The sequence below is a fragment of the Sipha flava genome, unplaced genomic scaffold (assembly GCF_003268045.1).
Source record: "Sipha flava isolate LNK unplaced genomic scaffold, YSA_version1 41_pilon_pilon, whole genome shotgun sequence".
NCBI classification, from domain to species: Eukaryota; Metazoa; Arthropoda; class Insecta; order Hemiptera; family Aphididae; genus Sipha; species Sipha flava.
The window spans coordinates 1,042,694-1,064,355 of record NW_020273144.1 but is presented as its reverse complement, the minus strand read 5'-3'; the positions used below and the strand labels follow the sequence as shown (position 1 = coordinate 1,064,355).

General features: G+C 33.8%; 2 protein-coding genes across 2 annotated transcripts; one reads left to right on the top strand and one right to left on the bottom strand.

Annotated features, from left to right (window-relative positions):
• Positions 1 to 47: 47 nt before the first annotated feature.
• On the bottom strand, positions 48 to 20,730 carry LOC112688911 (bestrophin-4-like). The gene is made up of 10 exons (XM_025562328.1): positions 20,236 to 20,730; positions 13,869 to 13,979; positions 13,300 to 13,471; positions 12,701 to 12,830; positions 12,368 to 12,609; positions 6,165 to 6,437; positions 5,809 to 6,024; positions 4,502 to 4,733; positions 2,435 to 2,562; positions 48 to 489 (listed from the first exon to the last, which is right to left on the bottom strand). Exons 1-10 carry the CDS (start codon positions 20,304 to 20,306, stop codon positions 112 to 114), a joined length of 1,953 nt encoding a protein of 650 aa, XP_025418113.1. The 5' UTR covers positions 20,307 to 20,730; the 3' UTR covers positions 48 to 111.
• On the top strand, positions 7,489 to 11,230 carry LOC112688912 (E3 ubiquitin-protein ligase sina-like). The gene has a single exon (XM_025562329.1). The coding sequence runs from the start codon at positions 8,412 to 8,414 to the stop codon at positions 8,988 to 8,990; it is 579 nt and encodes a 192-aa protein (XP_025418114.1). The 5' UTR covers positions 7,489 to 8,411; the 3' UTR covers positions 8,991 to 11,230.
• Positions 20,731 to 21,662: the final 932 nt, after the last annotated feature.

Sequence of the window (21,662 nt, the reverse complement as noted above, 5' to 3'; positions counted from 1 at the left end):
GGATATACAACATTTGATATCTATTAGAATACATTTTATGTCTTATAGTTCATAATTACAAAATTAACTATTTATTTTCACAAAACACTAGCCCATTATTAAGAAATAATACTAGTCATGATGTTCGGGTGTTCGTCTTGATGTTTCATTATCGTTGGTGACTGATGAAGTTCTACTATTAGGAGAGTTGTTTGCCGCAGTTTCGCTGGTTACTGGATCAACGACAAATATCAAACTAGACGTACTGGGAGTGTGACGATTACTGCTGTCGCTGTCACTACGTACCAATTGATCGCTTTGTTTATTTCCAAACTCATCGTTCACTGATAATACTTCAGTGTAAGTGATGTTCGATAAATTAGACGACGCTGATTCGTTGGGCAACGGTGGCTGCGGAGGAAACACTGTACGCACGTTCGGCTTCTCATTACGTTTTTCCAGTCTGCCTCCAGCTGTAATCGTCATCTGCTCGTCAAGCTCTTCTATAACCTATTCGCAAATAGAACATACTGAATTAATATTGTAATATATGTACGTATTATATATATATATATATGTATAAATATAACGCTGTGAACCTTTTATAAAGCGGTGTTAAGCGTGGAAATGTTATTAACTTTTTTCATTTTTTTTTTCATTCCATTTTTTCATTTTATCCATCACCGAATGACCCAATTATCCATAAATGTATAATAAAATAATAAAAATAAAAAAAAAAAAAAACAGTAAAAATTCTAGAACAAACTTATTATTTGATAACAAGTATTCCTGTATTATTAATACAGAACAAGTAATTTGTAGTGGTGCGTTAATGTTACTTGTCTTGTTTCGCGTATGACGGCATCCTTTAAATTACGAGAACGCTTAGATTAGATAGTAAGATGAGTGCAAACATTATTGTTTGAATATAATGAAACTGTTGTGTTGATATTTTAAGTACATAACATGGATAAAGTGGATCAGAGAAATTATAGACACAAGGTAGATAAGTCGCTGATTAAATTCACCTTTATTATTGAGATATAGGTTTAATATGTTTACGGAAGAATCGTATAAGAATGTACTAATGAAGATAACAATTTCTCATCGAATAGTATGAGTTTTTTTAATAAATGTCGTTGTCGATACTCACAGTTAACTAAGGTACCGAAAAAATCCAATATAAATTTGGTGACAAGGCGACAATACTATTTATTCAATATATATTTAATCGAAAAATATGACTTATTCGTGTCATCTTGGATTTCATGAATTATAAAAATTAATAAATTTATCTTTTCGTTAAAATTAATCAATGGAATTGGTTCTCAATTTACGGTGTTCATACGATACTATACACATGAACGCATAGACATGCGCAGACCTGTATTTCAGAGGGTGCCTATTATAATTTTGGGCCCTATCTTAATAAAACGCGTAAAATGTATAGATTATAACATATAAATAATTAAATAAACAAAACTTAAATTTTTTATTTAATATTATGATATACTAATCCCAACTAATATGTTTTCCTTGAATATATTTTTGTAGTAAATTGTAGCTGCCAAACTATCATAATAAGTTTTTGCTCGAATGTTTAGAAAATTTATTTTTCTTATTACTAGACGCCATTTAATTTTTACCAAATATTTTACAATAAACTTGAATTAATTCGAGCAACATCGGTTAAAATACGGAACTCTTACTCTGAGACTTGTTGAATGTAGGGCCCATTTTACAACGTTTCATGGGGTGTCCGGGCACACCTGGCACCCCCCGTGTGCACACCTATGCATGTACGCATATAGTACTTATTACTGCTTACTAATACTACAACCTACTGCTTGGCTAGTAATTGGAATATGATTGAAATACTTTTTTTGTAAGCATTTTCTGCAGAATTTTGAACACTTTTTGCAAGTATAATATAATTATATTATAATATTTTGGTTTCTACTATTTTTAATGAGTCAATGTTATTATCTTGTTATCATCTCATTTTATAGTTATAGCCAACGAGCTAGCAACGATGATAAGATAATTAATTACACCAATACAAAATATACACGGAAGTACATCTTGGAAAAAGGTGTGAAAAGTAATTTTAAAAATAAAAAATATTATATAAGTATTTGAGAATTTATTTCAAAAACTTAAATAATATTTATTTTTATTTTTTAAAATAATTTTCAACTTAATAATTGTAATAGCGACGTATTAATTGTAACTAAACGAATCAGTGGTTACATAATATTCACGTGTATAATATGCATCATATATTATTTGATTTATTTATATATGCGCAGACTAGGGTAAACATTTTTTTATAAGTACCTATTTGGAATAAATACTTGAATACATTAATAAATACTTATAACCACTGATTCGTGTAGTTATAATTAGTACGTTGCTATTACGAGTTGTAATGTGAAAATGTGAACAACGTTCGTACCTGATCGGCGATGCGGACACTCCCGAACTGTTGTTGCAATAATTTGCTACTACTACTTTGCAGACTTTCTTGACTCTGCCAGCTACTGCCGGGAAATCTATTGCTGCTTGATACTCTTGATAGCAACCCTGTCAATAAAAAATAATAATAACGGTTAAAACAGTTCGTCGAGATTTTTAAAACAATGATATATAGTACGCCGATATTATGATCGTACCGGCGTTATTACGAAGGATACACAACAGCAATTATCGCGAAAGAAATATCTATCCGCCAGAAATGAATGCAATATTTGTCAACTGTATAATTGGTTATGATAAACGCGTTTGTAGTAAAGCTATCGTTCCTTAAACATCAAAACGCGAAGTAAACATCGATAATTTTTTTTTTTTAAATGCTTATACCGTCTATTAGGCACACAATTCTTACATTTTAACTATGTTTACGTAGTCATTTAAGGTTGGCCGTTTTTGTTTACTGCGGTTCATGTACTTCAATCGTAATAAACATTTTATTTTAAAATTAATAACTGTTTAGAAAAAGGTATTTAATTTATATTTTATTGAAATGAATTATAAGATATGATCATTATAAGAAAATCAATCAAACGATTTCAATATCTTTAAAAGAAAAATATCTTTTTAAAAATGTCCGAAGTGGAACGAGAAACGGATTGGGTAAATTTATATAATGATATACGTAGGCTATCCGATAAATAAGGTACAACAGTATAATGAATAAAGAAAAATTAATTTATTACTTTAGAACTTTTACACAACAAATATTATAAATTTTACTATTTGTCTACATATTCATCATTCAAATGTATGCATTTTTCCAAACGATGGAGTAACTTGAAATTGCCATCACGGAAATACGCAGTATATTTTCTATCAAAGTACCCGATAACTTCGTCCATAAAAAGGGCTAATTTGAGGGTGGGGATTCGCCCCCCCCCCTCCCATAACTCGTATTTTTGTTGAATATAATATATTGATTTACTTAAAAAATGTAATGTATAAAAAATTAAATTATAAATTACTAGTCTATCATTATAATATGTAATCATTATAACAGAAACATGAGCTGTAGGTAATGAACTGAAAATTATTTTTAAGTTTGTATTGAAGAAAAATTAGTTTAGTCCCCCCCCTCACATAGCCTCTTGGTATACGCCCTTGGTCCATAACCATATTATTGTCGTCATACTCTTAAATCCCCTCGATCCCCTCATCATAAACCCAAATTTGAACCTGATCAATGATTTCACAATTTACAAATAATATGTCCAAGGCCAGATTAACCTAGGTGCAAATGGAGCATTTGCTCCAAGATAGCAAATTTAGTGGGGCGACATAAATAAAATAGCCTCAAAAAAATTATTTAAGATCGTCATTAAAACAAGAAAAAATGTCCAATTTATCAATTTTATGCATTGAATCTGATTTGGCTGAGGAAATTAAGTGATAAGAACTAACATAAAAACTTGTAACTATTAAATCCACAAAAACATATAATTAAAAAAAAATAAAAATAATTTATAATATATACATAGTTATATGGTTATAGAATTTTTTTTTTAATTGGCGTTAATATTAAAAATTAATTATTATCTGTATATTTTGAACCAATTTATTAATATTATAATTGTATTTTGTCAGTATTTTCCATTAGTTTAAAAAAATTCTTTGCAAAAATATTCTGTGACATTTAACATATACCTATTTATACTTTTTAGTTTAAGTAGATTAATTATTATATTTGGTACCTATATATACATTTATTAGTAGTATTTTATTTTTTTTATTTATACATAGAAACTAGGATTTTTTTTTTTTTTTTTGTCTCACTTAAACCTTATTTCTTTGTGGGGAGAGGGAGGGGCAAACATTATTTACTCCAGGGCGGCATTGGACCTTAATCCGGCACTAAATATGTCCCTCATTGTCTACGGGACAAGTAATAAACGCGCGTGTCACGTTAAAAAATAACATTTAGGACGAGAAACGCTGTCATATTGGATATCTGTACGCGCCACAACGGGGAAGAAACGCGGCCGTGACTTACCGTCAGTGGTCGACTGGGCAGAAGTGCCGGTGCGCTTGAACAGATTCTTCAGTATGGACGTTACCGAACCAACGCGATTGAGTGAACTGGCCACGCTGTGATTGTTCAAGTGGTTGGGTTGATCGGAAGAGCTGTGCGTCGATACCGGCCGCCCGCGCAGTAGACTGTTTGATCTCTTGTAGCTACCCGCGCTTGCTACGAAGTGTATGCCGCTGTTTGCGTCATCTTCATCCTGCGGATCGCAAACACGGATTATCGTAACAACCCGACCGTCGACACCCCGAACACCACCGGTCCGCGGGAGAACCACTTGGGCAATTGCCTAGGGATCTCTCGCGCTTAAAACACATTCGGGGGCCCACAATTTATCAATGTAAGAATAGTTAGATATGTCTGTGCGTAGGGAAATTGTATTGGTTTTGCCTAGGACCATCGCAAAAGCTTGCGACGGCACTGCAAACGAATATTTCGGCATACGATTAATGTGCAATACGATTATTCTGAACCACGAGAACGCGTGTAAATATAGTTAGTGTATGTGCGCCACGTATAGATAAAGCTCGTATCGAAACGATTAGAAAAATCTCTACTTGTTATAAAACTCGATAAAGCATGTTCTGTTAATACAGCAATATTGTTATTGTATTCCGATTTCGGAGAGTAGGTTTGCCTCTAGGTTATATCGTTTTCCTCGAACGTTTCGACGCTTGGACTTACGGTACAGTTTTCGATAAATTTTTCCATTCTTTCGCGACGGAATTCCAGAAAACGTGAGTATTTCCGACCGATGAAAATTCCGAGCACAATAGAATACAGTAACGTGTTCTATTTGAATATTAACGCATATTTACAAGTGTATACATATGAGTAGTTATCGACCGATGAAATCTTGAAGCAGATATATCGTAAATTAATTTTGGTAAAAAAAGAAAACCACCCACGTTTCGGCATCACCTGTAGTTTAACCGAACTTTTTACGTCTCCGATCCCTACCACGCTCATTTTCGTGTTATCCAGTGCAATGAAAGTGCTTGGACGGCCACCCGAGCAATTCAATGTTTATCACTGAGTCTATAACCTCCTTGTCTTCCGTAGCTGTAGTTACGACCTCATGCAATAGCTGCGACAAACTATTTCTATATATATTTGGCATAAAAACGTGGTTATTTTAAGGTCCAAACGTACTGATTAGAATAATATAGAAAGATAAAACAGTAGTGAACTAAACGTCGTACTGACGCGTGTCTATCAAAAAAATATTATTCATTTAAACAACAAATTATCGTATTTTAATTATCATTACTCACAAGAGTTTGTCCGTCGTCGCAACCTTTGGGCGGCATTGAATACTCCGCATCTGCGTCTGACACTGCTATATTGGCCGTCGACGGTTCGGGATGTCGTTCACGTTCGCCCGCGGCCACTGTATATGGCAATTCCGTCGGGAACACTTCGTCCCAGTATTGATCTCTGATTAGTTCTGGATGCTCGTGATGCATCTCGTCGACGATCAGATAAGACACCTGGGGATTAAAAAAAAAAAAAAAACAGTTAATCAACACACGTCGTGTCCAAACACTTCCTCCTGGGGCACGATTTAACAAGCCGCGAGCATAATATAATGATAATAGGTTTTGTAATATTTGTCATCATATTATTATACTTGGACATTACGATCAACGATCCAATTGACTTCGAAGTCATCATCGTCCTCTCCGAACGGATTGATCAGTGATTCGGCCACTTTGAGCCAACCCATGTAAAAGAAAAATTGCAGAGTAGTGAACACTGGAAAATACAAATCGATGTAATTGTAATGCGGCGGGCTCGATCCCGATGATTTTGCCGTGAACGAGTTTTCGTTCAGAGGTTTTTCCAACCACTGTCGTCCCATCACGGTTGTGATAAAAAACGAATAAACAGCTAACGTGACGACCTGAAAATAATCAAACGTATATATGGACAATTAATACAAAATGTAAGCAACTGATGAAAAATTAAACGTGAATGTTACAATGATATTTAGTGCTGTGGACGGTGGCTTGCATCGTCTTATATACGATACCGCAGTTCCTAGTGGCAATTATAAATAATAGCACACTGACTAACGATTAAATTTTTGTTATTGCACGTTGTAATTTGAGAACATTTTTAATAATCTCCCGTTAATCGAGAAACAATGATCTCGCTTATCGGACTATTTTACCCGCAGGATATGCTGAGTGCAGATAGAGACGATTTTAGTCTCACTAAATTCTATTACACTCTTTGAACTCAGACTATGTTTATATTGTTTCATATTCAAGTTTATTGTAATCTGTGGAATTTCAGTGCAAATAAGAATTGAATTAAGTGATTATATTTCAAGGATGATTGTGTTTAAAAATATGTATGGTACTCTATACTTGATGTATGTAAGGTACTTTTGTGTTTTTTAGGTTACAATGTATTTCAAGCTAATATTTTTTTAAGACGTCAACATCAAATTTATTATTTCAGACACTTGTTAGAGTTTCTATGCATGAGCTTAGGTAATCGATTAAATTCTGTACCTGGCACACGTATTAGACCAAGTATAGGCACATTGTGTAAATAGTTTTTCAACTTTAATCCTTATTAAGCACATTATTGACGCTTTAATTTTTGAAAAATCGTACGTCGGTCGTTTGTGGGTAACGTGGGTTTTGATACTACGTTATCAATTATATTACTAAAACAAAATCTAGTCGAGTAAAAGTATTTCTTATCAAGGCCGTTGACTCTGCGTTAAGTGTAATTTTAGAAGGTACGATGAAACGTTATAGTTCTAACAGAGTATTTTTCACCGCCTTTGATCTTCTATTAATTATTGTTTACAACATATCATATTTTTTTATTACATTTTAATGAGCACAGGGGTCGGATTTTATAATACTGAAAATTAATGAAATAGGTATGCTCATAAAATTATTTAATATTCAATAAAAACCGATGCGTTTTTCGTCCTTTGTTAAATTTTAAATTCTTATAATGATTACAGTTCATGAAAATAATTTCTCAGATTCAATATGAATCAGATAAGAAAAAACGAAAAATAAAAAGCGAACAGTTTACGTTTTTAAACGTATCATCAGTGAAACGTACGCAATTTCTTTACGTCAGTAATAAAAAAGAAAAAAAAGTGCTGTATAGTACTTTTTCTAGCGTAAAGAGACGCATTAAAATTAGTCATTACTCGTGAAACTTGTTTCGCCCAACACCTATACCGCAGTATGTTAGCAGTTCACGAACTTGATTTGTGTATATAAAAAAAACGTACGGCATACATGACGATCAAAAAAAAAAAAAACATCTACCTGTCGTGTTCTACGCATGCATGATATTATAATAATGCAGCTATACTAAGGCTCGCCATTCATGCCGGTTTGACCGGGATAGTCCCGATTTCAACGGCATGTCCCGGTATCCCGGCCGGTCATTCGATTCGTCCCGGTTAAAAGAAACCGAGAGGAGACAACATTCAATACCGTATTGCTTAAAAACGAAACACAGAGAAGCGTAAGCGAACGGCTTCAGCCGAAAACCTCCTGTCCTCGTCCACGGCAATTATTTTGGGGTTGATCGCGCCGAGATCGCGGGACGCGGAGTAGAGCCGAGAAACGCCGTTTGGGGTGCGCGACGAAAAACGAAATCACCGCCGGACACACGGCCGCCCGTGTTTTGTCGATCAACCGTCGTGGCCAAAAACAAACGGACCGTCGGTACTGTATCTAGCCGCGTTGCGAATGACGACGACGACACGCGAACCGAGTAGTACACGTTTGCGGAATCGGTGAATCGCACAGCCGAACGGGACGACGGTGACGGAGCTAAATCGCGACGGTGGACAGCAGCGTTCCGAGCGGGGAGCCGTTAACAGTGCGACCGGACGATGACGGCGGTCGAGACGAGAAACGATCGCGATGACGCCGCGGCGGACATGCAAGTGGCCATGGCGGACAAGGAAGCGACGGCGGCACCGGACCAGCCGGACGTGGTCAAAGACATCAGCGACCGGGTGTGCCGGTTGCTGGAGTGCCCGGTGTGCTTGTCGCTGGCCACGCGCATGGCGTGCTTGTGCGCGAACGGGCACATGGTGTGCACCAGCTGCCTGATGCTGCTGAACCGCCGGACGCCGGCGCCCGGTTGCCCGATGTGCCGGTCGCCGATAGTGTGCAACGCGTACACGTCGGCCGCGTCGTCCGGGCTGTCGCTGATCACCAGCGCGATGAAGGTGGCGTGCCCGCACCGCGGCTACGGTTGCGCCGAACTGTTCCGCCTGGACCAGGTGACGTTCCACGAGTCCGAGTGCGCGTACATGCCCACCGCCCGGTGTCTGTCGTTCATGTGCCAATGGGTCGGCGCCAACGGTCAGCTGTACGAGCACGTGCGTCGCTTTCACCGTCACGCCAGCGTCGTGAAAACGTCGGTAAACGTCAACGCGCGATTTTCCGCAGTGATAATATACTAACCTAACTGGGGTATCCGACTTTTTCGTTTCGCGGTGGGTCGAACCTGAGATACGTTTCCGCGCCGAGGTCCAGAACTTTTTAAATTTTTTAGAGGAACGGACAGGCAATGGAAACGATGAACAGATAATAATAGATGAGATTTGCTAAGATTTTAGAAAAATGTGTATGTCTATGGTTAAACATTTGTTTCGTTGATATACGAGTAAGTTGCTGTACTTTGAAATTGTTTGATAGCTGCCATCAAAACGTTGTTGTTCCAATCGACGGCGTCGCTCGTAAATGTTCGTTGCTTAAGTTAGTTCTATACTAAGATTTGCCGTATTTAACAGTTGAAAACATCCGTTAAAATAAATGGAGCTAAACGTTGAAATCGTTTTACTTGCACACTTTTTCAGATTCGGAATAATATTGAAAAAAATATCAATTAACTTGACGGGCTATACATTGGAGACCCCAGTTATCCAGTCCGATATAATTCTGGTTTTGTTTTTTTCCAGCCCACGTACACGATTTGTAACGCTGCGAAAACCGGTCTGCACAAATCGAATACGTAGATGTGGTTCCCAATAGGTGGTCTGAGGGTCGACGATTTGAAAAATATTTAAACCATTAGAAACTCGTTGGACGGCTCATAATGATCAAAAGAAAAAGGCCGAGAAAGCTTTAGGATACTTGATCTTCTTTCGATCAACTTTTTATGTATGAACAACAGAGTAAAAATGGCCATCACGCAGTCAAACTTGGACGAGATTATAGACAAAACAGAAAGCTTATACCCGCGTCTCGTAAAATTTAAAAATCAATGCAATAACTAATTTAAGTAACTTTAAATTAAATTTTAATAAGCAGTTCAGTAGTTATAATAGTGTTAAATTACAAAAAAAATAAGATATTTAAGTGTTAAATCATATATCTTTTTGTATTGTTGTTTTTGAGAAAACTTGTAATTAATAATTTTTGGGACCATGGCCTATAGTGAAATTTTAGATGAAAACATTTTAGATCTTTCAACTACTGTTTTTAATTTTCATACATTATAAATAATCATGATTTAAAGCTTAGTCTAATGACTAATTTCTAGTTCGTACTTTTATAATAAATAACCGATAAAGTGATAATGTATCACGCCGAACCAATGGTATTACACTATTTTTAAAAAATTATGTATTCATAAAAAAATTAGCCCATAGTGAAAAAAATTTCTATTTATGCCACTGTTGTTCAGCGCTTATCATTAAGTTTTATCTCCAGAAACTATATTAAAATAATTCAGATTTTATAAGATGCAGTAATATTTTTATTGATTAACATTCGTCCACCCTCATATCTCGTTATCACGTATCCGAGTAAAATATAATAAAAAAGTCAAATGCACCGTTACAGAGAATAATATGCGGTTCTCATTCATCGGATTAGATAACTTCTGCGTATATTAAGAGGACGCTAGTTAAAAAGTGAAGTTTAAAAGTGAAAAGTTTAGTTTTTGTACGATTATTGTAGCCTAAATGAGTGTGATTTTCCCAAAACATGTTTTTAGACTTCAAAAGTGTAACGTCTTAATATGGATTTATTTGTACAACATTTTATTTTTACACTACAAAGTTTAACAATGTGTGGTCCTATAGAAACTGTGTTTGAAATTACGAAGTCTGAGTGGTTATCAATTTTGAACATCTATATTTATTATAATAACTTATTACATGGAATCCCGTTACGTTATCGTGTTTAATTGCAACTTATAATAGACCATACATTTGAACATCGTATTGCGACGTCACTCGACAAACCGTGTAAAAATCATTTCAGGAAATACCGTACATCGGCGACTACAGCAAGAGTACATTAAACTGATTTATCAGTCGATTATACCGACGTTTAATGTCTATACATAATCTATTTCTCGAAACTCCGACGCGCTCTTTGTTTTGTGTATTGCTTTGGTACAAACAACACATATGTTTTATCAAAATGTTGTTTAGTATAAAAAAACTATACCAAAAATAGTAGTTCAAATCGTGTCGAATAATCGAATATATCTGAACCAAACACCCGCGTGTCTTAGCTTGCACGACGAACCGGAAATAACTATTACAACTCGTTATGTAAGGGTAGAACATATCAAAATCTGTTTGCATTGAACGACCGGGGTTGAAAGCATAAACGTTGCGTTCGATTGTTATTTGAATCGTTTTCTATGCTCACAGCGCAACCAGCTATCAGTACACGACGCCAATTCGATCACGTCCCATAGGCGTCGATCGTACCTGGTCCACTCACCGATCGGGCTGTTCTGGGTGCTGTTGTTCAGGGTGACGCGGAATCGATTTCGGATCGGCGTGTTCTTCGTGCACCAGGACACGGACGTTCAGTCGTCTGCGGGATCGGACAACAAAAAGATGTACCGGGTCATTTGGTCGGACGTGGAAGGCAGGCACCGGAACCAAAGTAGTTTAGCGTTCGTTGGATGTAGCACTTCGCTGAAGTCATGGGCCCACAAGTGCATTCATATGGACCATTCATACACGACGATCAAGCGCAATACCGGACGCCTTGTGATCCACTGGTACGAAAGTTGTCTGAACCGATGAACCCCAAACGAATATATTTACTAAATCTGCACGGATAGCTTTTAAAAACGCTATTTTATTTGATTACTTTTAAAATTAAACGATTTTAACGTATTATAACAGAATTCGGTAATCAAATTTTGTAGACAGGTAAGACAATTTTTTTGTTTCGACGTAGTACTAAATAATTGTTTTATACGTGAACATTTCTATACAAGTATATTTAATTTTAGGAGTCTTGTTTTATTTATTTATTTTTTGTTATAAACGTTCTATAATATTGAGACAATTAAGACTAATAGTCATTAATCATTTCGTTCATCATCGTAATATACATTTTGATGATAATCAATTAACCAGTCTAAACTATCTAATTTAATGATTATATTTTACTTTAAAAAACGAATTAGAATCCAATTCTAACCGGCGTTGTTCATACATTATTCTTGGAATTACTTTTTTATTATATGTTTGATATTCAAAATAACATTAATTAAAATTGTTTTTCAGTTCTTTCATAATATCGAAAAAATGACTTCCTCTCATTGTTTACATTGTTTTTACGTAGATGTGATTATGCACCCAAAATGTTGATAGTAGAAAAAGAAAAAAATATTATTGTTTTCTTTAAACAATTAACTGGATTTTGAGCTTGCCTCAAAATTTAAAATGTGGAAAAAAAATTGTGAAAAGAGGTCTAATTAAATGTGATAGCTGACAACCTCTCAATAATAGTACGACCGAACAATATTGTAATATTATATATACTTTTATCCAAATTATAACAACGTAAATAGTAATAAGTTCACCTGTGTGTAAACCAAAGGCACACTTATTGAATCATAATTGAGCAGTAAACCGCATTGGCCGCGGAACTTATTCAATTCATCGATTATAGTTTTGACCGAAAAGTCGTCTCGGATTCGTCCTTCTTTCCTGGCCCGGGTCACAATACTTGCCGCCCACACGATCGGTAACCAGTGTTTGGAATGTCTAGGGAATTTGTCGTTCAAGTCTAGTATTATTGTTTTTTCGTTTTCCAATAATAAACCTATGATGCAAACATAACAGTTGTATTCAGTTCATAGTAATAATATAGGATTAAGCAATCTTTAACCGATATATTTAACGATAATACGCACCAGCTTCAACGAAATGATCTAGTGTAGGAAAACGTTTCTTTACTCTTGGACTTATACTGGTGAACACCATAGTCAATCCCAAACAAACATATCGCATTATCGTCCGTCTCATTAATCTGCCTCGTTCGTCCTGGTTATTAAATAATCAGATATATCGCGCAGAAAATATGAGTGCTGCAGTAGTTATACGCAGTGCCGGATCTAAGTTTGGATACGGTCAATTGCGAGTTCTTTCCCGAATTGGACAAGGATTACTACGGTCGGGTTAGATTTACTCAACAGCTAAAGAAAATTTCTATTAAATGTTAATTAAATGTTAAACAAATGTTGTATAAAAATGAATCAATATAATTATTATATTGTTAAATATAATAATTTAATATTCTCGGAGATTGTAGCAAAGAAATACGAAAAAATTAAAGACATTATGCCGCGTAAGTTATAATATAACACATTGTAGATTTGAATCAATTTGTCCAGAACATTTAACAAATCCTAGATTCGGCGCCGGTTTTGCTAGATACAAAAATATGTTTATTTTTGTACAATATATTGTACATATATATATATATATATATATATATATGTTTATATCATACCTGTCCATGAATATGTGAGCTCACATAAACCGCTATCGGGTCGGGCCACGGGATCGAACAATATTGGTCCCACCATCTTTGCATTATTATAGATATGTAGAATCCCAGTACAAAGGACAATGGTATCAAATCGCTGTACGTTTCGCAATATTCCGATATGCTTTCAAATATTCTTGAAATAAAATTGAAATCCTTAATTCATTATTTATTTGTATATAAAATCATTGTTATGATTTCTGTTATCGAAAACACAATAGAGATATAGTTATTTTTCTGATTATGAAAGATTTCTGTTTATGACAGACTTAACTGTTTCTATACTAGTATAAAAAAATATCCATAAGTATTTAACATGGTCAGTTATAAAAATCCTACCTAGAATTATTGAATAATTTGTCAGTTTATGTATATGATAAGTTAATCTATTATAAATAATATTAAATATTTGTTCAGTGAAAGAGAATTATGATTTAAAATATCTTGATATGTTATTATAGTCAAGTATTTTATTTAAATTAGCTAACAATAATCATATATTTAAAAAATTATTTAATACAAGTAAAACTTACCGTTTTTGTTGTTCATTTAACATAAAACGATACGTAAAATTTAGAGTATAATAACAAATAAGGAATGCGGCTAAATCTGGCCACACTAATTTGTATATACTACCTCGCCACCTATAAAATTACAAAATAATTAATAATTAGTTCTACAATTTAAGAAAAAAACAGCTATATAATTCTAATAAGTACACAATTTTATTATTGTTAAGATTTTCGAAAAACCATGATTTTCACATTCATGAACATTTCATGAATAATCGTTTATAACAATGTAGCGGACTTTTGTTTTTATTTTCACTTTGTCAAAATTTAATACTTAAACACTCGTACATTTTTAAGACGTTTTGTCAAACCAAAATAATTTAATAAAAATAAAAATAACTTGCTTATCAACAAAAAAAATTTATTTTCATTTAATTTTTGACTATTTTATTCACTCTTGTTATTATTTAATAAAAGTTAATTATAATTGTGTATATTATATTATATTAAGTATACATTTTAAACTAAGTATAAATTAATTATTTTATAAAAAGCTATTTATCAGTTAAAATCATTAAAATTTAACTTTCATTGTTACGACAAATATTGTTAGAACAATAAAATAATTTTACGTACAATTTAGACAAAAATATTTTTTGAACTGAATTCAAGGTTCAGATACTTATCCTGTTTTATTTATAAATTTCGAAACAGTGAATATTTCTATGGGCATAAGATACCTGTTATACACACTATGGTATATTAGTACCTATACTATAAAGGTGTCGGCTGATGTTATTGTATTGTACATTGGCTATGAATAACTACGAATATAATTAATCATTATCTCCTGAAGGTTTTTATTTCTATGAAAATGGTTACGTCTTTTATGAACACTTTTACAAACGTTAACTACCAGAGTGGTTGATATTAATTGATCATATTTTTTTTATAAAATAAATGTTTGTAATAAAAATTCAATGTTTTGATGTAAAATTATTAAAAATATATCTTATTCCATAAATAATATAATTTAAATATATAAGAGAGTACTTATGTACTTTACTGTATAAGAAGGGAACTTGGTGTAATTTAAAAAAGAAAAAAAATTGTGAATCAGAAAACTATGATTATTGTTGAACATTGAGAGGTTATATATACTGTATAATATATATATATTGTATCAACAGTATAGTTGTATTAAAAACTGTACTGTATTAGTTTCTCTGAAACATCAATAAATAAGTAAATAAAAATATAAAAATAAATAAATAAATAAAAAGTGTTTAATTATTCTCAGTAAATTCAATACATTATACGATATTAATTACATTGATACTAATGATTTGATTTTAATTATAATAAAAGTTTACATAAATTATTCGTTTCAAATATCAACATGAACTTCCATCCTATCAACTAGGAATGTACAAGATGAAAAGATCAATAGTTACGTTTTTATATTGATAGTTTTAACGCCAACTTTACTTAAAACAAAATTAAGTAAATATACTCAATCTTTATAATAATAAACAGAAAATTAATTCTTACAAGAACCATAATAATATCTAGAATGTTCAAAAATTATAAGATTGTTCTGTTTTAATGATACTTTATTCAATTTTAACATTAACAGTTTTTTTGGGGTTCTCCGGCCTTTAAGACCATCCCATACAACAAATTTCCATCTAACTTATTCTGTCTTCAGCTACTTCTCTCCAATTTGCTCCTGGGTCTACTGCTTTAACTTCTATCTTCACACAGTCTTCACATCTGAGGCGTAGTCTGCCTAGTGATCTTTTCCCTTCCTGTTTCTCTTTAATTGAAATTAATTTGAATTTATCATTGCGTCTTTTTTTCTTCAGACGTGACCGGCTTCCATCAATCATATTTTTGCGACTTCCCTTGAAATACTTGGTCTTTGGAACATATTTAGAAGTTCCTCATTGGTTCATGGAGTTCGGAGAACTCCATTCTCCGGTTCTTGAGTCGGACAAGGTCATAAATTCGTCTTAGAACTTTTCTTTCAAATGTGACCAATCTTATTTCCCTATCTTTCTTAATGCTCATGTTTCTGACCCATATAAGATGACGGGGCGTATTAATGTCATATACATTTTATATCGATCTGGATTTTAGTAGAGTTCTCGTACCAAAATAGCAGTTGTTTGGTAGTTGTATTCTTTTTTATATCTCTACCTTTAACTCATTGTCTTGAGTTAAGAGGACACCTAAGTATTTAAATTGTGGTACCCCGTGGAAGATATGTCCATCTATATTCATACTCTTTCCATGTTGATACGTCCTGTCTCTTCTGTTGAGTTTCGTATATTCTGTCTTTTCGTCATTTATTATAAGACCAACTTTACTCGCAGCATTATTAGTTTCTTACAATGTACTTTTATTATCTCAATATTATCTCCTATGATGGCAATATCGTCGACATTAACAATCTTGGATCTTAAAAATAATAAATAAATCGTATTTTAAGAAATAAATGCTTTTGAATAACTCATATTGCAAATATCCGAAAATAGGTCATATTGCAAATATCCGAAAATAGGTAGTAAAATAAACTAACGATTTGTTTACAAAAATTTATACAAATTTGGGTTAAAGCAATTAAAAAAAAAAAAAACTAGAAGATAATTTTATAAAATAATAGATCACACAATGTGACACTGAAATATTACTTTTTTTGGGGTTTTCTACACTACTTCATCTAATAAACTTCATTTAATAAACTCACTGTACTTTATAAATAGAACTTTATAAATAATAGTCATTAGTCAATATTTAACAATTAAAATACAATTAATTTAAAAAAATGAACTCGATATTTAATTTGAAGTCGTAATATTAGTAAATTGTTTTAGATAGTTGTGTACATTATTAAATTTAAATAACTTAGAATAAATAGAGATTTTAAAATTATATAAGTGCTCGTTCGATGAAAAAGGAACTAAAATGATACAAATAATACAGATGTTTGAAATCTTTAAAAAAATAGATAAAAAGTGTCTACATTTAAATATTTACAATTGTCACCACTAAATATTACAAATTATATTATATAATATAAAATCTTTCTGTAGTTGAATTATTAATGCATTATATCGCTTTGTACATTAAATTATTATTAAAAAACTGAAGTATTTAAAAATAGGTCCGTTACAAATTATAATTGTTTTTATTTATGATTGATATTAAAATCAAGAACAATGAAGGTAAATTATATCTAAGTCCACTTTGAATGGAGAATAAGAGAAATTCTTTAATAACTTTATAAAAGTTTTGGAATATGTCAGTATGTGATTATATGTATGTGAAACTGTCAAAATTAGACAGTAAGATTTAGTTTTGTATACATGAATACATTTATAATTATGTACCTACATATTTAGGGTCTTTCCTGTGGTTGTTCACTAATTCGTTATCATGTCGGAAAATAAAAAAACTGTACATATATATACTAATCCAAATATAATTTTATATTTTTACAAGGCAAATAATATAACACAAAATAAAAAAAAACTATATAATAGTAAATAAACCAAATTTATTTATTTCTCCGAGAAGCTAATTGGAACTATTAACACAGATGTTCAAAAATATCCTACATAAATTATCCGTTGAACAATTTAATGGAAGTGCGTATTAAACGTTAAAATAATTTCTGTAGTGTAGATAAATCGATAATATTTATGAATATATTATCAACAATATTTTAGATAATTATAATGTATTATACATACCAAAATGTAATAAGATAATTGTATTAGATAACTGTATCTAATAATATATGATTTTTAAACGAAAACATGATTTATAGATTTGATTAATTTTAATTAATATTCTTCGTGAAGAACTTGAATGAATAGGAAAAATATGTATTTGATTTCACGTACATTTCCTTCTACTTTAATGGTTTTTAATGGCCTTGAAAATTATAAAAACGATAATGATATCAATGTCCTGGTGTAAAAATGTATAGCTACAAATTTAAAAAAAATAAAAATCAATTGCACTGTAATAGTTGTGTGACTAAGAAAAAATACAATGTTAAATTATTATTTATAAAATAATGCTAATACGTATTAGTACTATATTATTATACAGTAAAAACTATTATAAATAATTTCTAAAGTTTTTAACGAAATTATTACTAACAAAATAATTACAAAAGCTGTATATTTTAATGAAATATTATGTACTCATAATTAATAAGAAGTTGTCACAGAATTGCAATTTGTTTTACTTTTTATACATTTTAACACCAATGAAAGCAGTGTTTTTTAAATACCTACTCGTAGTTCTTTCATAATGAACAACGTATAACTCACAATACCTGAAAAATAGTAGCTTACTATATTTTATCTATCAATATTCCAACTTCAATTATTATTATGTATTATACGGTTTATATATTTATTTATTTATTTTAAATACTTTGCGATGCTTTATCATTTTTTTTTTTTTTTACAAACACAAGTTGATTAATTAATCAATTACACTCCAATTTACGCTTCTAATTTTTAATATCGTTTAATTTCAAGGTACAGGAGGTAGGTCTATTCGAGGTTTTCGGCAAGTAACTGTAGCAAAATATTTAAAAACCGGTGTGCCATCAGTCACTTCCTCACTACAAGGTCAAACACGCACACTAAAACAGAAAATGCGGCACCTACAAAGCTATTATCTTTACATCATTATATTAAATCACATGGTCCTTTGTATCGGCCAATGATCGAGTAAAATAGTAATAATAATAAAAATTTTTTGAGAGAGACCCGTAGACAGAGTATAATTATCACAGAACAAGCATAGAACTCGACATTTCGGCACGAATAACGAGATTTTAACGAGTTATTATACAACTCAGTTGTAATTCATAAAAAATCAGTAGGTAGACGTCCCGGGAATTTCATTTGTAAGATTAGGTATACGATGTCGATGTGTCTAAAAAATGTTAAAATCTTAATTTTGAATGAGTATCACATTTTGATAATACACAGCGGTTGAAAATAGTGTAATATAATCGATAACAGAAAATAACTGTATAATTACATAATCTTCACTATAGTACAAACCTCGGATATCTGCAGAAATATCTATCGACTGTATTAGGTAAAAACTATCTAGTTATTTGTTAGTTAGTTATCTAGTTTTTCGAGGCATACCATTGACTAACACGACTTAATACAGGTACGCGCAACTATAGTGAACCGTAAAGTAAATGAACTCGTATAAATTATAAAAACAAAACTGAACGGGACGACGTGGATTTAAGAAACTAAAAAAGTTTTAATGATAATAAAATAATAGTTCCTATTGAGATACTTATTTTCCATCCCTCTCGCCCTTGAATAAAACCTAGGTCTACCGTTGAGACGAACAATGCACAGCACGTTGACGGCATTCGGAATCGTAGCTATAATAGTATCACAACGAATATATATCGGCGCATATAGGTAAGTGGCCATCAAAGATTAGCTTTTTTTCCTGTAATATTAACGGCAGGAAATTATACGGTAGAGGTATTCGAGTGCGAATAAATATAGTATTTCATTGAACAAATGACATCTGAATTACAAGTACGTTTGAATAGCGCGGCGTAAAGAAAGAAACGTGTATCGTGTACAAGTAGGTATCGGAGCTTTACAATACACAACGGAAAACGAGTGCTACGATCGTGGCAGGAAAATAACGAACGTGTATAGGTGTACGCCGCGGTAAACGGTTGATTATTTGACCTTTAACGGTCGTAGTTGGCTTTGGTGGTAGACAACGTGCGAATAAATATTCTTAACCGTGCGCGGCGATAAATTTGACACGGCGAGACATTTTTCAAAGTACGAAATGTGACGGCCGCGCGTCCCGATGTTGTACAAACACAAACGGCGAGAATTAACGCGTGAACGTGCTAATTAATACGTGGTAACGAAGGGTAGTTATTCACGCGGCGTATCGCGTGCGATCGATCTGCGACAATTAATAACGGTAATAATAATTGTTTGCCACGGGTGTGTGTACACGTCGCATGCACAGGGTACTTTTCGAACGCCACGTGACGGGTTGATTTCTTTTACGACACGTTCGTACGGAATATATCACCTACGCACGCGTACGGACACGGCATCGCGAACTATTGGACTGGGACGGGTGTGTTTTCGTTTACTAGGTTAAACGGTTTGACGAGCCCGTTTTCAAATGCAAACTAGAACTCGTGAACCGGTGCGATGCGATCGCAGCGTTTAACCGTCACACCGGATTTGAATATTACGTTGACAGGCGTCCGGCAAACGGTAACCGATCGACCGTGACCGTTGTTTTTGTTTTCGTTTGAACGTGTTTTTTTTTTTTTTTACCCTGCGCCGCAAAACCTTACCTCATCAGCAATTTCAGAAAACATCCGAAACCGCGGCACGTGGCCACCTCCGCCGTGTAAGTTACGGTCATTGTTGTAGCGCAGCGGTCGTGACCGTGTCGTGTGCGCTATACGGTCGTCGGTTCGCTGACGCAGAGGACCTCCTGACGTATTGCTACGTGGTCGTGAAAATGACGATGTTGAGGAGGGGGAGGGGAAACGATAAACGAACAGCAGGCGGGCTGTCGGAAAATCCTGCGCGCGCGATATCAGTTCGCACACTTCGGGCTTCGCGACGAAACCATTTTTTTCCTGTTGAACACGGATCGTCGCGTAAATGTTCTCTCGTTGGTCGGCGAATCGTGATCGGCGGATTTAGTGGCGGGGGGGAGGCGTCAGTTGCGATTGTGAACGCGGGCGTGCGGTGATCGCGGCGACGGTCGGCACGACACTGCGGCGGCACCGTCTAACAATTCGCGGACTCGAGCATCGAAAACGCGACTCGCCCCGCCGGTCGCCACCGCCGCCGCCACCGCTGAGCCGTACACGTTCGCCGTGAGGTCGGACGCGCCAGCCGGGCGACTTGGACTTTTTCACGATTGCATGCGACGCGAACTTTCAAACCGTTCGGAAAACGAACAATAATAACACGGTGCGCGCACGAATATCACTACGGCAAGGCGTTTTTTTTTCCTTCTATTTTTCACCCCCCCCCCCCCCACCGTTGAGTTGTTAACGTTAAATGTATTACGTAACGTGCAGATGGCCGGTTCAGCCGGCTGCCGCCACGCACAACCGCCGCGTAACCTTTGTCGTAGATCATTATCCTCACCGTCCTGTGTTTTGGATTGCGATTTTTTAACCCGTAATAACACGTATCGTTGCGGTCAGCAACCTTGCACGTCCATTTGGAACACAATATCTTAATATATCGTGCAGGTACTTACGACACCGCAGAGGCATTATTAAGGCAGTGTGCGATCATTGACCTTCACGAAAAATCGCATTTTTGAATTAGTACCTATTGCGCGTGCGGTTTTTTTCCTTTTAAAAAATTGTAAATCGAGACCAAGTCAGTCTCGTAAAATAGTCTTCGTAAATAATGAATTAAAATGGTACAAATGATCGATTATTTTTTTTTTATACATTTGCATACCTATTTTACTTCTTACGAAAAAATTTCGAAATCAAACTCCAGAAAAATATGCCATTGAATAGAAAAACGATCGTCGAATTTTATGATAGCCGAGTATACCTCAAGGTTTTCAAATTATTTATTATTTTAATTCTAGTTTAATAGCTAATCGGCACATGGATCTTATATCAACCACTTTAAAACAGACACCTGTCGTCGGCAATTGCTCAACTGATACAAACAACAAATAATAAAATCCACTTGTCATACCGATTTCAAATATTAATAATAAAACATTAGTATTATGATGGTC